At 43.6% G+C, this 16,156-nt stretch overlaps 1 protein-coding gene across 3 annotated transcripts in view; it reads right to left on the reverse strand.

Annotated features, from left to right (window-relative positions):
• The window catches only part of GTF2F2 (general transcription factor IIF subunit 2), a 292,361-nt gene that overhangs the window by 146,006 nt on the left and 130,199 nt on the right, over positions 1-16,156 (reverse strand). For all 3 annotated transcript variants that reach the window (XM_073580282.1, XM_073580284.1, XM_073580283.1), the window contains one exon: positions 2,210-2,291. In XM_073580282.1, coding sequence (XP_073436383.1) covers positions 2,210-2,291 — 82 coding nt within the window. The remainder of the gene's footprint in view (positions 1-2,209; positions 2,292-16,156) is intronic.

The raw sequence follows: 16,156 nt of genomic DNA on the forward strand, positions 1-16,156 counted from the left end.
TTGTGTGTGTATATGGGAGAAAAATCACTAATATCTAAATGACATAAAATAAGGTTGCAAAAGTCTACACATATAGGACTGCCACAGAAGAACAAAAGAATGAGTATACCATGCCAGCAAAATCAATATTTACTTTATTCCATAATTCAATAATAAAAGATAGATTGCAAATCTAATGCCGCTGTGTATCCGGGTCATACAGGGTGAACCTCCGGTACATAGCGCGCATGCGCCGCTGACATACTCCACCAGTCGGATGCAATGATCTGCGGCTGTGGAACGCAAACATGTCATGGGCTGTCATGGTGACGGCGCATGCGCCCTGCCTCAAGTGCCCGCTCGTCATAGCATCATTGGAGCTGGCAGCACTGCACACGTCATACCGGAGATACAGATGATACGGGAGACCAATATATGGTTAATATAGACTGTGGTAATGTCTGTGTATTGCAATAAGCACTAATCTGCATATTTAGTAGGTCAGGCTTCTTTCGTTGTTTACTCCTACTGTATGTCAATTTTTTAAGTAGCCTTGATATTGTGTTTTTGCATATTATCTTTTATTATTGAATTACGGAATAAAGTAAATATTGATTTTACTGGCATGGTATACTCATTCGTTTGTTCTTCTGTGGTTGATCATATTCACGAGTTGTGCCATTTTCACTTCATGAGTTTTTGTGCTATACATATAGGACTGCATAAATTAAAATATTGAAAAAATATTCTTTTTTTGTAGCTATCAAAGTATATTTTTGGGATATTGATTACTGCGTTTTTTTCTTTTGCGAAGGCTGTGTTCATACTGCTTTCTGTAATGCTTATATATAGTCTCTTCTCTAATGCTAAGGTCACACTTTGCATTTTTGGTATGAAAGAACCTGCAGCGTTTTGCTGCGTTTTTTTTTTTTTTTCTTCATTCAATCCACTGGGTGAACTCCGAAAAAAATGCTGGAAAAAAAAAAAGAAAAAAGTGACATGCTCCATGTCTAGAAAACCATACTAAGCACAAAATACTGGTGACAAAAATCAATGTGTGTATGAATTTCCAAAATCTCATAGATATAGCTGGTACTGTAACCACAGCTGAAAATTAGCATACAAAATGCAGCATAAACGCAGCAAAACCGCCCAGTGTGAACATAGACTTAAAGTTGCGCATATTTGTTTGCCTCACAATCTACTGCCTCCGTATTTAACCAACTAATGATGGATAGAAAAACATACTTTCGATAAGAGGCTATGGGGACCCTTGATGTATTCGACAGTAGCCATTCCATATGGCCAATGAGCAGAGGAATCTTGGTGCAGCAGTAATCTAACCCGGTGAATTAGTGCCGTCGCCCTCTCCTGCATGATCATTTACTATTGGATGACCTTTGAAGGGAACCTGGGTGGGGTTGAACTTTGAGTAAAATATTCTAAATTAATTTGCACGAGAATATTTTTTCTAGGCTGACCAATTTGACAACATAGAGCGTGCAGCCAATTAAAAAGTTATTTAATGCGGAATACAGGATAGTAGCCAAAACCCCACATAACTAATAACCAAACACACATACCTAATAACCAACAAACACGCATTAATTACTTCACCTTGCATCTACTAGGAGTCTTCGCTTTCTCCGCCTTATCTGAAGATAATTATGTAACAAAAGCGCTTGCAAACTCTCGCACTGCATATTTTATCCCAGTCGGAGCAGATCTTGTTAAGCAGAAGAATCTCCAGGGATTTAATTAGCAGCATTTTCTAATGTTTCCACATTACTGTGCTCACATATTGCGCAGCTGCCTTGTGCAATGGGTGGGGGGGGGGGCACTAATATTAAGAAAGATGCAAGTATAAAAGACTGCTATCTTGGAGCTAGAGCCCCGGTTCCTCATCATTAGGAGATGTGACCCTTTTTTCACATCACACGTGTTTTATGAAGATGTTATTATCTGGCAGCTGCCCATGGAGATACCATATCTGTACTAATGAGTTGGAGGACATGCAGTCCTTTATTGCCATTGTTATGTACTACCTTAAGCATCAGCAGGATATTTATTTTTTCGACTTAGAATTCTGGTTACGTTTTCATTCCTCCCAGCATGGCGGGCTACTTATCACCACATGGGGCACTGTAAATAGGGATAATTGCAAACACATTTTTTCTAAAAAAGAAAATGTGCGGAAATGTAACCAAAACGTCCATAAAACCCGGTTTACCTCTTCATCTGCATGTAGTGCTCACTGGCTGCCGGGCGGCATTCAGCACGCTGCACAACGATACCCTCAATGGCCATTTTCTCTGTGAAAGATGAAAAGAAGGTCAGGAGAAAATCTGGACGACAACACAATGAAAATGATTATACCATTTACTCAGGGAAAGCTTTCACAGGCTACATGTCCCCAAAGGGCAGGAACAGATCAGGAGCAAATGTTCTGGACTGCAACAGAACAAACAATCCATGCTCAGGTGGTGAATACACCGTTCTACAACCACCAAAGCAACATTTACGAGGGTTTCCCAAAGAAGCATTTGCAGCACTACACACAGACAAAATTAAAATGCCAGCTGCACCTTCCTATATATTTTCACCTTTTCTTCTAACACATCGTAAATTGTAACCTAAACTGATAATCGTATACTGAATCTCTTTTTTGTGTGTAAACTGGAGCTCAGCCATTTCCTAGCTTCTCCCAATCCTGGCGAGAAGACAAGTAGCTGCATCCGAAGCACCAGTCTAGTGCCAATTTCTCCATGACTGGAGGAACATGAGAATGAGAAAATCCAGCAGGCTGACAGTGTCCAAAAGTTTTCTTACATTTACGGTTATAACACATTTTATGGGCCACTACTATGGCCTCTACGTGGGATAGGCCATCAATATCTGATTAGTGGGGGTGCAATCGCCACCAATCAGCTAATACCAGCCAAAAGTTCTCATATGTAGCGCTGACACTTCTATAGTGGCTGCAAATCCACTCCTTATTTAAGTGAAGAGTGGGTGGATCTATAGCACCCGCTTGCATCCACTATAGTTCTGACATAGCTGCCGTGTTACGGCAGTATCCAAGAACTTCCCGACGCCACCAGGGCCGATAACAGGTGGTGGATAGGCCATCAATAAATAAAAAAAAGTAGTGGCCATCCTCTTTAAATATCCAGTAGTAATTAATTTACTCTGTTAGGTCACTAAGTTTTAAGTTATGGCATCCTACTGGTGTTATTCTGAATTCGCTCTCAGAACGTCAAGCTAATGTGTCCAGTGTGGGTCATCACAGGTGTCCAGGAGCTTCGCTACAGTATCTGGATATCTTGCACACTGGTTCCCGTGGGATTCTTCTTCTGAACATGCCAGCTAAGAAGAATTGGTACACAAGAGCCAACCTCTCTTTTCACGAGAACTATACACATAAGAGAAAATAAAACCAAAAATCACTATAATAAGTAACAGTAATATGTAGACAGGAGCTTTCTTTTATGGTGCACTCACCCATCCGTGCATAACGTCCGAGCGCTGCTCGAGTTTTTTTTTTTTTTTTTAATCAGACAGCATTCGGACCCATGGAGTCTCACTTACCCATTCAAACATCCATAATAATAACTGATCAGAGGAAAAACTGAGTATGACCTATGCTGATTCAATGCTGCGGGTCAGAATAAGACACTCAGGGCGTCTATGTGCTGATCTGTTTAAAGAAAAAAAATAGGGCAGGACACTGACAATCACTTGGGTGTTAATATTCCACTTGAGAACTTGTTCCATTTTGCCTTATCCAAAAGACGACATTAAGATATTATTTTACATCCAAACTGCTCTCCGCATGTTCAGAACTCGAAAAGGAAACAGTAATACAAATCATGGATAAAATATTAGGCAACCATTTCTGGTACCAATAGAATATAAAAGTCTTGCTAAAGAAATCTGTCCTTGTAGGTCAGGGAAGGTTTTATCACTTATGTATTTTTCCTAAAGAGCCTAGAAATGGAAGTGCACAAAACTGGAACAACCATTTTATTACAAATCTGATCCGCTCATCGGGGAACTTCTGCACTGCAAAGTAGACTTGGAAATTACTGACAGAGAGAAAAGACTGGAAATAATGAAATCATCGAAAGCAGAGAACATAAAACAAAATTGTAAGTCATAAAATGGATTTTTATTATTCCTTAGTGCTAGAACACTGAGAAGAAAAAAAAACACAACTCTGTTACATTTTATCTATAAAGAATAAACCTCTTTGAGGACAGAGCTGCAGTGAAGATATATATATTGGCTGTGACAGTCCCTGGAAAGCTGGAAGAGAGACTGGAGAAGCAGTGGGCATTTTAAACCATAATACATATTCTCAGGTACCAGTACCCAAACCTGAACCCCATTCACTTGAAGAGGGGGCCCGAACATCCATGTGTAAGACAGCGCAGCAAATACTGCTTCTGATCGGCAGTGAAATCTTTACCGCCGGTCAGACAGCCGCAGTTCCCACACTGTCAAATGACAGCGTGAGTCTGCAGCTATGATCAGAGGTACAAAGTTTACCTCCGGTTACTGTTGTCGGCTTAATCGGCTGAGGGGACTACTATTCCCATCAGCCTAAGCCTGCTACCGCTAATAACAGTGAGAACAGGCGGCAGCTGATGGGAGTATTCATCAGCTGCCGCATGTGCTCTAAATAATTAGAAAAAAAAAACTGGTGTGTGTTCCCCTGTATTTTTGATAGCCATCCAGGCAAAACTGACAGCTGGGGGCTGCAACCCTGAGCGGTCAGCGTTAGCAAGGCTATTTATCAAGAATGGAGGGGGTCCCCACACCGTATTTTTTAATTACAGTGTGTCCGTAAATTCATGGTGCACTTTTGACCAGTCACTGCAAAGCAACAAAAACCGATAGAAATGTGAAATCTGCCCAAAATAAAAGAAAAACTCTCCCAGTTTCATACCTATTGAGTGCAGTTCGATGTGGGCTCCATTTGTTGCCCTACACACATCCAAACGATAGTGAAGTTCTTGCCACACAGGGGTAAGAACGTCTGGTGTAACAGAGTGAATAACGTATGTGATTCTTTTTTAAGTGATTAATGTCTTTGATACCTTCAATGTACACGTTGCTTCACATAACCCCAAAAGTAAAAGTCTAAGGTTGTCAGATCTGGGGATCGTGGTGGCCATGGCTTGACAGAACCCCTGCCTATCCACCGCTGGGGGAATGTTCTATCCAGAAACTCACAAACAATGGTGGCATAGTGTGGAGGAACGCAGTCCTGTTGAAAGATGACACCTTCTGGAAATTGTGGCACTGCATACAATTCCAACATGTCAAAATATGTGTTTGCCGTCACTGACTGCTCCGTGAAAAAAAACGGGCCTATCACCTTATCATGCATCAAGCCACACCACACGTTCACTTTAGGGGTGTTACATTCATACTAGGCATGAGGATGTTCAGCAGTCCATATTCGGACGTAATGGCGATGAACATGTCCACAGATATGGAAGGTCGCCTCATCGCTAAACACAATCTTCTGCAAAAATCTTGCCTCATTGTCGATCTCATGAAGCATATCTGTAGCAAATGCGCATCGTTTGGGTCTATCCACCGGTTTGATAGCATGCAACAGCCACAAATTGTACCCCGTAAAACAGATACGTTTCTTTAACACCTTATGAACTGTAGTTTTGCTTAGGTGTAATTGTTAAGCACACTGCTGAGCAGCTGAAGAATTCTTTAAGTTCCCGCCCATCCTCCCTGACTTTTATAGACTTTGTTATTGTATACTTTCCTGTGACTGGTCAAAAGTGCACCATGACTTTACGGACACACTGTATTTCAATAAATATTAAAAAAACGGCGTGGGATCCCCCACTTTTGACAACCAGCAAACTAAAGCAGTCAGCTGGGGGATGGTAAGGGGCCAAGGATATTGACCACCCCAGCCTAAAATAGCAGCCCGCAAGTGTCCAGGAAAAGCACATCTGTTAGATGCGCCAATTCTTGTGAATTGCCTGGCTCTTCCCACTTGTAAGGCTCAGATTTGTGATGACATCAAGCCCACGGCTTAGTAATGGAGAGCTGTCTATAAGACACCCATCCATTAATAATCCTATAGTGATATCTCTATATATAAAACTGAATGTGTGTGTGTGTGTGTGTGTGTGTGTGTATCACCAACCAATCACAAAGCATCTTTCCTTTCACCAGAGCTTTGCAAAAGAAGCTGAACTGTGATTAGTTGCTATGAGTGTTACAGAACCACTCAGCACCCAGAATATGTTGTGCAGTTATATGTATATATAATAGGTTCCATGTGAGATGCATGTCCCTAATGTATCAGCAGTGTCCGCCCTCCCCCCACCTTTGTAATTCCCACAGTAAACATCCGCAGGCTCCGGCCACCTGCAGCTTTTGTAATGCATGTCTGGCCTGACGCCTGTCTATTGGCCGGCCCTCTATATTTGTGTGATATATTCTGTGTCCTGTGAGTAAAGTGTTGTCAGACTGGAAATACATGGAGAAGCAATGATCTTTTATATGAACCCATGCACTAAGAGGAATTCCAGCCAGCGTCATTCATTCAGACTCCAGCCAACGCATAGCGGACCTCCGAAAACACGGGGTGGTACTGAAAGAGGTACCCCAGCCTGGAAGATCCCGTTACAATGAGCAACAGTTTTCCTTGCAACCAATCACTAAGCATCTCTCATTTCACGAGAGCTGGTTAAAAGAAGCTGACCTGTGATTGGTTGCTATGGCAAGTTTTCCCACTTGACAACACCTCAGCAGACACTGACATGGTGGAAGAAATCTAGCATCCCTGGGAACATAAGCTCCCAGCCATTGTCTGCCCCACAGAAAGGAGCAGTGAGCACATGACAGAAATGAATCCCCCCCTCCCGTGTCCATATACACATCACACATCCTCTATCCTATAGGCACATCTTCCCTCTTAAAGGGATCATTGGTATGGAAGCTAGGACCGTTCCACTCAGCTCCGTGGTTCTGACCCCAGGGTCTCTTAAAGGGATCATTGGTAAGGAAGGGAGTGCAAATCTACTCTGCGCATTGTTACTGACCCCAGACCTTTCTTAAAGGGATCTCCGGTATGGAAGTCAGGGCAATTGCCTTCAAATGCGCTGGTACTGACCCCAGGCTCTCTTAAAGGGATCTCCTGTATGGAAGTTAGGGTAAATCCCTCAGCGCTCTGATTCTGAGCCCAGGGTTCTATTAAAGGGATCATTGCTATGCAAGTCAGGGCAAATCCACTCAGCGCTCTGGTTCTGATCCCAGGCTCTCTTAAAGGGATCCCCGGTATGGAAGTGAGGGCAAATTCACTCTGCGCTTTGGTACTGACCCCAGGCCTGTCTTAAAGGGATCTCCGGTATGGAAGTTAGGGTAAATCCCTCAGTGCTCTGATTCTCACCCCAAGATTCTATTAAAGGTATCATTGGTATGGGAGTCAGTGCAAATCCACTCAGCAATCTGGTTCTGACGCCAGGCCTCTCTTAAAGGGATCCCCAGTATGGAAGTTACGACCGTTCCACTCAGCGTTCTGGTTCTGACCCCAGGCTGATGGGACAATGTGGGATATTAGGGGTAGTAGTATGGTGCCTCTGGCTGACGGGATGATGTGGGATATTAGGGGGAGTAGTCTGGTGGCTCTGGCTGACGGGATGATGTGGGATATTAGAGGTAGTAGTCCGGCGGCTCTGACGGGATATTAGTGGTAGTTGTCCGGTGGCTCTGGCTGACGGGATGATGTGGGATATTAGGGGTAGCAGTCCGGCGGCTGTGACGGGATGATGAGTGATATTAGTGGTAGTTGTCCGGTGGCTCTGGCTGACGGGATGATGTGGGATATTAGGGGTAGCAGTCCCACGGCTGTGACGGGATGATGTGGGATATTAAGGGTAGTAGTCCGGTGGCTCTGGCTGACGGGATAATGTGGGACATTATAGTGAATGGGGCTATGTGGAGTGGGTGGGGCTATACACTCAGCTTTATATATATATCTATTATATAAAGCTCAAGTGTGTGTATGTATGTATGTATGTATGTATGTATGTATGTATGTATGTATGTATGTATGTATGTATGTCCGGGATGGGCATCCGCACCGTCGCAGCTACAGCCACAAAATTTGGCACAGTCACACGTCTGGACCCCGAGAGCGTCCTAGGCTATGTTGTGAGGCGAAATTTTAACCCCGCGCGTTCCAATTCACCAAACAATTTTGCCCCTATCTACATAATGGGGAAAAAGTGTGTATCGAGCCCCGCCCCTCATTATGATGTCATGATTGCCATGGCGACGCTGATGTCATCATAGGTTGCAAGCCCCGCCGCTCATTTTGATGTCATAATAGTTGACTATGGGATGGAGGATGTGTGATCTGTATATGGGCACTGGACTATGGGATGGAGGATATGTATGACGGGTATATGGGCACGGGACTATGGGATGGAGGATGTGTGATGGGTATATGGGCACTGGACTATGGGATGGAGGATATGTATGACGGGTATATGGGCACGGGACTATGGGATGGCGGATATGTATGATGGGTATATGGGCACGGGACTATGGGATGGAGGATATGTATGATGGGTATATGGGCATAGGACTATGAGATGAAGGATGTGTGATGGGTATATGGGCACTCGACTATGGGATGGCGAATATGTATGATGGGTATATGGGCATGGGACTATGGGATGGAGGATGTGTGATGGGTATATGGGCATGGGACTATGGGATGGAGGATGTGTAATGGGTATATGGGCACTCGACAATGGGATGGAGGATATGCATGATGGGTATATGGGCACGGGCCTATGGGATCGTGGACATGTATGATGGGTATATGGGCACGGGACTATGGGATGGAGGATATGTATGATGGGTATATGGGCATGGGACTAGGGGATGGAGGATAATTATAATTTGCTATAACTAACCACAGTTAGTTACTATGCCCGGGCAGCACCGGGCTCTTCAGCTAATATATATATATATATATATGTGTATATATATATATATGTATATATATATTATATATATATATATATATTATAATTTGTTATAACTAACCGTAGTTAGTTACTATGCCTGGGCAGCGCCGGGCTCTTCAGCTAGTTGTAAATAAACACATAGCAAGTATAAAGTCCTTTATTTGAAATAAAAAAACACTTTTACTTTATTTAAAAATAATAAAACACAGTAATACTCACCTAATGCCCTATTCCACTGAGGACAACATCTCCTGTAAAAAAAACAAAAGTAAAAAATAACAATAACCCTCACCTGTCTGACTTTCTGTCCCAAGCTGTAATCCATGTCTGGGGATAAACAGATTTCAACCTGGACGGTGCCAAGATGCGACCATTCAGGCTTAGAATCACTGGCGAATGAGCTGTTGCAAGTTCAGCCTCAGTGACTAGCGGTGGCATCATCCAGGCTAGCGCAGATCACTAAGGCTGCATTCCCAGCCAGGTCAATGAACTGTGGTGACCTCGGTGAGATCACTGCTTGAACAGTGAGAAAAAAGTCTCACAGTTCAGCGGCGAGTTCATCACGGGTCACTGGGAGAAATTTCTTACGGTGAACTGCAGTGAACTCACCGCTGCACCATAACACTTTCTCATTGTGCTAGCGGTGATTACCATAGTTCAGGGGCCCTCCTTGCTGCAGCTCATTCTTCCTTGCTTCTCAGCACGAACAGTCGCTTGATGCCACCGTTCATGCTGAAGAGCACGTCGCACAGATGGATTATAGCACGGGACACTATGAATTCCAGCTATCTCTCCACGCATCTCTCCATCCATGCAGCCTTACATCCATATATCCCTCATCCAGCCATCCCTCCCAAGCAGCCTCATTGAGGTCACCGCTAGTCACTGATGCTACGCTCACAGCAACTCATTCTCTCAGTGGATCTAAGCCTGCATGGTCACATCTTGACACAGTCTAGGTTGAAAACTATTAACCTCCAGACATGGATTACCGGGTGGGACAGAACTTCGGACAGGTTTTTTTATTTCTGTTTTATTACTGGAGATAAAGGCTTCAATGGAATGGGTGTTAGGTGAGTATAACTGTTTGTTATTTTTAAATAAAAAAGAAAAGTGTGTTTTCTTACAATGTGACTATAGGATTAGTAATGGATAGGTGTCTTATAGACTCCTCTCCATTACCAAGCCATGGATTTGATATCACCTGACAATAGAAAGGTGACATGTACCCCATAAATATGAACCCAACTTGCCACCGCCACAGGGCAAGAGGGAAGAGCCAGGCAAAGTGCCAGAATTGGCGCCTCTAACAGATGTGCCTTTTCTGGTTGACTGCGGGCTGCTGTTTTTAGGCTTGGGGAGCCCAATATTCATGGCACATTACCAGTCTGAGAGTACCAGCCCCCAGCTGTCTTCTTTAGCTTAGCTGGTTGTAAAAAAAATGGGGGGGATCCCATGCAGTTTTTTTTTAATTATTTAAAATAACAGTGTGGGGACCACTCTATTTTTGATAACCAGTCTTGCTGAAACTGACAGCGGAGGGTCGCAGCCCCCAGTTGTCAGTTTTGCATGGCTGGTTATCAAAAATACAGGGGAACCCACACCATTTTTTTTCCCCCTTTAAATTATTTATTTAGAACACTGTCATGTGTACAGTGCCTACAAGTAGTATTCAACCCCCTGCAGATTTAGCAGGTTTGATAAGATGCAAATAAGTTAGAGCCTTCAAACTTCACACAAGAGCAGGATTTATTAACAGATGCATAAATCTTACAAACCAAAAAGTTATGTTGCTTAGTTAAATTTTAATAAATTTTAAACATACAAGTGTGGGTCAATTATTATTCAACCCCTAGGTTTAATATTTTGTGGAATAACCCTTGTTTGCAATTACAGCTAATAATCGTCTTTTATAAGACCTGATCAGGCCGGCACAGGTCTCTGGAGTTATCTTGGCCCACTCCTCCATGCAGATCTTCTCCAAGTTATCTAGGTTCTTTGGGTGTCTCATGTGGACTTTAATCTTGAGCTCTTTCCACAAGTTTTCAATTGGGATAAGGTCAGGAGATTGACTAGGCCACTCCAACACCTTGATTTTTTGCCTCTTGAACCAGGCCTTGGTTTTCTTGGCTGTGTGCTTTGGGTCGTTGTCTTGTTGGAAGATGAAATGACGACCCATCTTAAGATCCTTGATGGAGGAGCGGAGGTTCTTGGCCAAAATCTCCAGGTAGGCCGTGCTATCCATCTTCCCATGGATGCGGACCAGATGGCCAGGCCCCTTGGCTGAGAAACAGCCCCACAGCATGATGCTGCCACCACCATGCTTGACTGTAGGGATGGTATTCTTGGGGTCGTATGCAGTGCCATCCAGTCTCCAAACGTCACGTGTGTGGTTGGCACCAAACATCTCGATCTTGGTCTCATCAGACCAGAGAACCTTGAACCAGTCTGTCTCAGAGTCCTCCAAGTGATCATGAGCAAACTGTAGACGAGCCTTGACATGACGCTTTGAAAGTAAAGGTACCTTACGGGCTCGTCTGGAACGGAGACTATTGCGGTGGAGTACGTTACTTATGGTATTGACTGAAACCAATGTCCCCACTGCCATGAGATCTTCCCGGAGCTCTTTCATTGTTGTCCTTGGGTTAGCCTTGACTCTTCGGACAAGCCTGGCCTCGGCATGGGAGGAAACATTCAAAGGCTGTCCAGGCCGTGGAAGGCTAACAGTAGTTCTATAAGCCTTCCACTTCCGGATGATGCTCCCAACAGTGGAGACAGGTAGGCCCAACTCCTTGGAAAGGGTTTTGTACCCCTTGCCAGCCTTGTGACCCTCCACGATCTTGTCTCTGATGGCCTTGGAATGCTCCTTTGTCTTTCCCATGTTGACCATGTATGAGTGCTGTTCACAAGTTTGGGGAGGGTCTTAAATAGTCAGAAAAGGCTGGAAAAAGAGATAATTAATCCAAACATGTGAAGCTCATTGTTCTTTGTGCCTGAAATACTTCTTAATACTTTAGGGGAACCAAACAGAATTCCGGTGGTTTGAGGGGTTGAATAATAAATGACCCTCTGAATAAACTTTTCACAATTTAAAAAAAAATTAAACAAAGAAATAACAGTCTTTTTTGCTGCAGTGCATTTCACACTTCCAGGCTGATCTACAGTCCAAATGTCAAGTTAATTCCGAATGTGTAAACCTGCTAAATCTGCAGGGGGTTGAATACTACATGTAGGCACTGTATGTGCACGACAGCGAGAGAAACACCCGGTGATTGGGGTTCCGAAGCCAACCTATAACACAGATTTCCTGGTGAAGTCAGTGTTCGGTGTCTGTGCCCGAACAGTAGATGTTCAGTACGGATCAGTATGGATGCTGAACTTCACTGTTCAGGTTCACCCATCTCTACTGCTGGAGTAAGATGCAGCAAATTTATTAAAGCCAATCTGTAACCAGGTTTTTTCTACCTCAGAGGGCAGCATAATGTAGAGAAAGAGAGGCTGAACCCAACAATGTGTTACTTAGTTTACTGGATGCCGCAATTGTGAGAGCTTTTAGATGTATCCTACCCACACCACAGCTTTCTGTGCACATTGTCTATTGACAGAGAGCTGCTAATCAGTGCTGGGGTGTGGTTAGACCAGGAGGCAAGCAATCTGTAGTCCGGGCAGTGATAATGTCCTGCTGATAAAACACTCATTGAACTGAAACAACAGCACAAAGACTAGTAAGTTGCATATATGGAATCAGTGTCTCAACCATCATGTGGCCCTAGATTACATAGCAAAAACCTGCTGACAGATTCCTTTAAGCGGTTTCAAAATATAAATGGAGCATCTTTTAACTGTCTGTACATGAGAAAATTAAATGTACACCAAAAATGAGCAGATGTAGAATTATATGTCAGTTTTCTGGCATAAGTTATAGCGCATTTTATTGACCGAGCAGGGCACACAACTCTCATCTGAAATCCAGTGCCTGTGCACAAGCACCTAATTGTGCTGCAGTACAATTGAGATTGGGAGGGCTGTGGTTGAATTCAGGCACTGGAGATCAGGTGAGGGATTACTAAAGTGATTTGGTGGCAGTAGTGGGCCGGCTAAACCTGTCAATCAAAAGCGAGAGAGAAGTTTACAAACAACATGATCTCATTTGGCACATCATGTGCATAGCATGCGACAATGAAAACGGAATTATACAGGAAAAATGGCGCTTTTAGGAATGGAAAAAGGCCTGGTGTGTTAGTCATATATTATTATAATGCGTTTTACTGGAGATTCAAAAAGGTAAAATTGGGGTGACAGACTCCCTTTAAGTTCAACCAAGGATCTGTCAGTTAAGGATGTGGGAATAAAGGGAACATTAGAACTTAGTATCTCATATTGATCCACGGTAAGATAAAAAAAATCCATAAAGCATGAGCCAATTTGCCTTAATAGGGAGAAAAACGTTCCTTCTCATTCTAAGTGTCAATCAGACAGAATCAACATTCAGAAGAAACATATTTATATAACCATAGATGTTATCTTATTCTAAGAAATTCTCTAAATCTTTTTTGAAGAGAATGATTGTTCTTGCAGTCACTAGCTCCTGGGGTGACTCTTAGCAATGTTCTCAGCTCTTAGGGTAAAGACTTGTTTTTCTCCGGTCAGAGGCAATGCTCCCTTGTCTCTTCAAGGAATCTTGCATGGGACAGCCTTTTATCCCTTGTATGTGCATTTTGATACTAAAACAAATTATGTCCCACCTTTAAAGGTCTTTTATTAAGATAAAATTATTTTAATTCCAATTATGGTACTCTCGGTTCCAAGATTCCCCGTGAAAATTGGTCTTTACAGTAGTGTCATTTCTACTTTTCTATGACTTCATTCACAAAGAGTAACAATCTGAATGTTTTCTCATACCCTAGAGATAAGCCATGAGCATTCATTGATGGGAATACTTCTTAAAGGGAATCTGTCAGCAGGATCTACCTTCAGAAGAGGTCTATATTGGCATATAGGTCAAAACTCAATAAAATGACACTTCGATACCTGGGATGTGATGTCTTATTCGAAAGAAAGCCACATTTTTCTCAATATGTAAATGAGCGGTTAAGATCTATGGGCCTGACACTGATCTCACTGAGAATCTGCCCCCAGAGCGTATTCTAAATTAAAGAGGACGTAACCAGTGTGAGACTGTCATGCACAGTGTAGGACAAACTAAGTGCAACACAAAGGGATAAGGGAAGGGAAACCAAACACTAGGAAAGGGGGAAGTGGAGACCCCTAGACTGACCTAACGTCACCCTGTCTGTCCTACCATCCCTATACAGGTTTCGCACCATTCGCTGAACAGGATATCTAGTCCCTGTATGATCCTGGCAAAAAGCCCTGCATAGGGAAGGAAGGATAAGCACTAGTTAATCCCACTAACACTATAGACAGTAAGGATAAATGAAACCAGGGAAACTTCACTTGAGTAGACTCAGAGTGACACGCCAACGCCCTCCAAACTCCAAGAAGATGCTAGCAGACTGTTACAGCACCAAGATTCAACAGAGATGTGCAAACAGGAAATAACACCTGCACCTCCCTACAAGAAGTAGGTAGTTATAAACATGCAGGTCCAGGTATGGTCATTAGCACTGGGGGAGGTGGCAAAGCAAACAAATGAGACCTTCTGCAGAAAGATGCAGTGCAACGGTCTGCAGCCTCTGACACATCCGTGACAGATACATGCAGAGGAGATGAGAGCAGACTGTCAGTCATTATATGTCTCACATTGCTAACACCCAATTTAATATAAAACAAGCTCTGGAGCTAGATTCTCAGGAAGATCTATGTACCGCCCAAAGATCTTAATATCTCATTTATATATTAAGAAAAATGTGGATTTCCCTGGAATAAGACATTGGATTACAGATATCAAGGTATCACTTTATTCAACTTTCTATTACTTACATGCCCATATACAAGGTTAGATTCTACGGACAGATTTACTTTAAAGGGACTGTCAGCACAGAATGACTGTTCAAACCAAGTCCCACCGCTCGGTGCATCATGTGTAGGGCCAATCATTTATATACACCTTCCCACCTGCTTGTTTTCCATCTATCTCCACCCTTCAGCTGTCATTTTACAAAAGAGGAGGGAAGGTGGAGATTGAGGGAAATCAAGCAGATGGGAAGGTACTGTATATATAAATGACTGGCCCCGCCATGATGCACAGAGTGCCTGTTCTTGGTATTAACAGTCATTCTGTGCTGCCAAAGTTCCAGGTTTGACCGATATGAGTTACAGTCACTGCCTTTCAGGGCTTATCTACAGCATTCTATAATGCTTTAGATAAGCCCCCGATCCGACCTGCAAGAGAAGAAAAATAACTTATACTCACCTGCAGGGCAGTTTGGTCTGACGGGTGTCACAGATCCTGGTCTAGCGCCTCCCATCTTCTTACGATGCCACCCTTCTGCTTGCTTCATGGCTCCCCGGCATGCTCCTGCGCAGGCGTATTTGTCTGCCCTGTTGAGAGCAGGGCAAAGTACTGCAGTGCGCAGGCCCTGGGAAAGGTCAGAGAGGCCCAGCGCCTGCGCACTGCAGTACTTTGCTCTGCCCTCAACAAGGCAGAGAAGTACGCCTGCGCAGGAGCGCGATGCTGGGGAGCCATGAAGCAAGCAGGAGGGCGGCATTGCAAGAAGATGGGAGGTGCCGGACAAGGACTTGCGACACCCATCGGACCGGACCACATCCGACCGCACCCCCGGGTGAGTATAATAAAACGTATTTTTCTTCTCTTGCAGGTTGGATCGGGGGCTTATCTACAGCATTATAGAATTCTGTAGATAAGCAATGAAAGGTGGGGCCGTAACTCGTATCGGCCAAACCTCGTGACAGGTACCCTTTAAGAGAGTTTTTCATCACCTTTTAAAAAGTTGGCATTGAGAGGGATTTTTCATAAAATAAAGAAAGCAGTGGTAAACCTACACAGATTCAACAGGGCCCCTGCAGTGTTTTTCACTGGGACAAGAAGTGATGATGCTCCATCCACTCAATGATCTGACTGCTAGGGACACCGATTGGCTACAGGTTCAGGTGACTGACAGACATGACACCATGACTTTCAGTAGGTTTGCAGCGCTAAATAACATTTCTATATTTGAGAACAATACCTTCTCTTCTCG

This window comes from Dendrobates tinctorius, unplaced genomic scaffold (genome assembly GCF_039654945.1).
Source record: "Dendrobates tinctorius isolate UK_male_01 unplaced genomic scaffold, ASM3965494v1 ptg000064l, whole genome shotgun sequence".
In the NCBI taxonomy this organism is placed as follows: domain Eukaryota; kingdom Metazoa; phylum Chordata; class Amphibia; order Anura; family Dendrobatidae; genus Dendrobates; species Dendrobates tinctorius.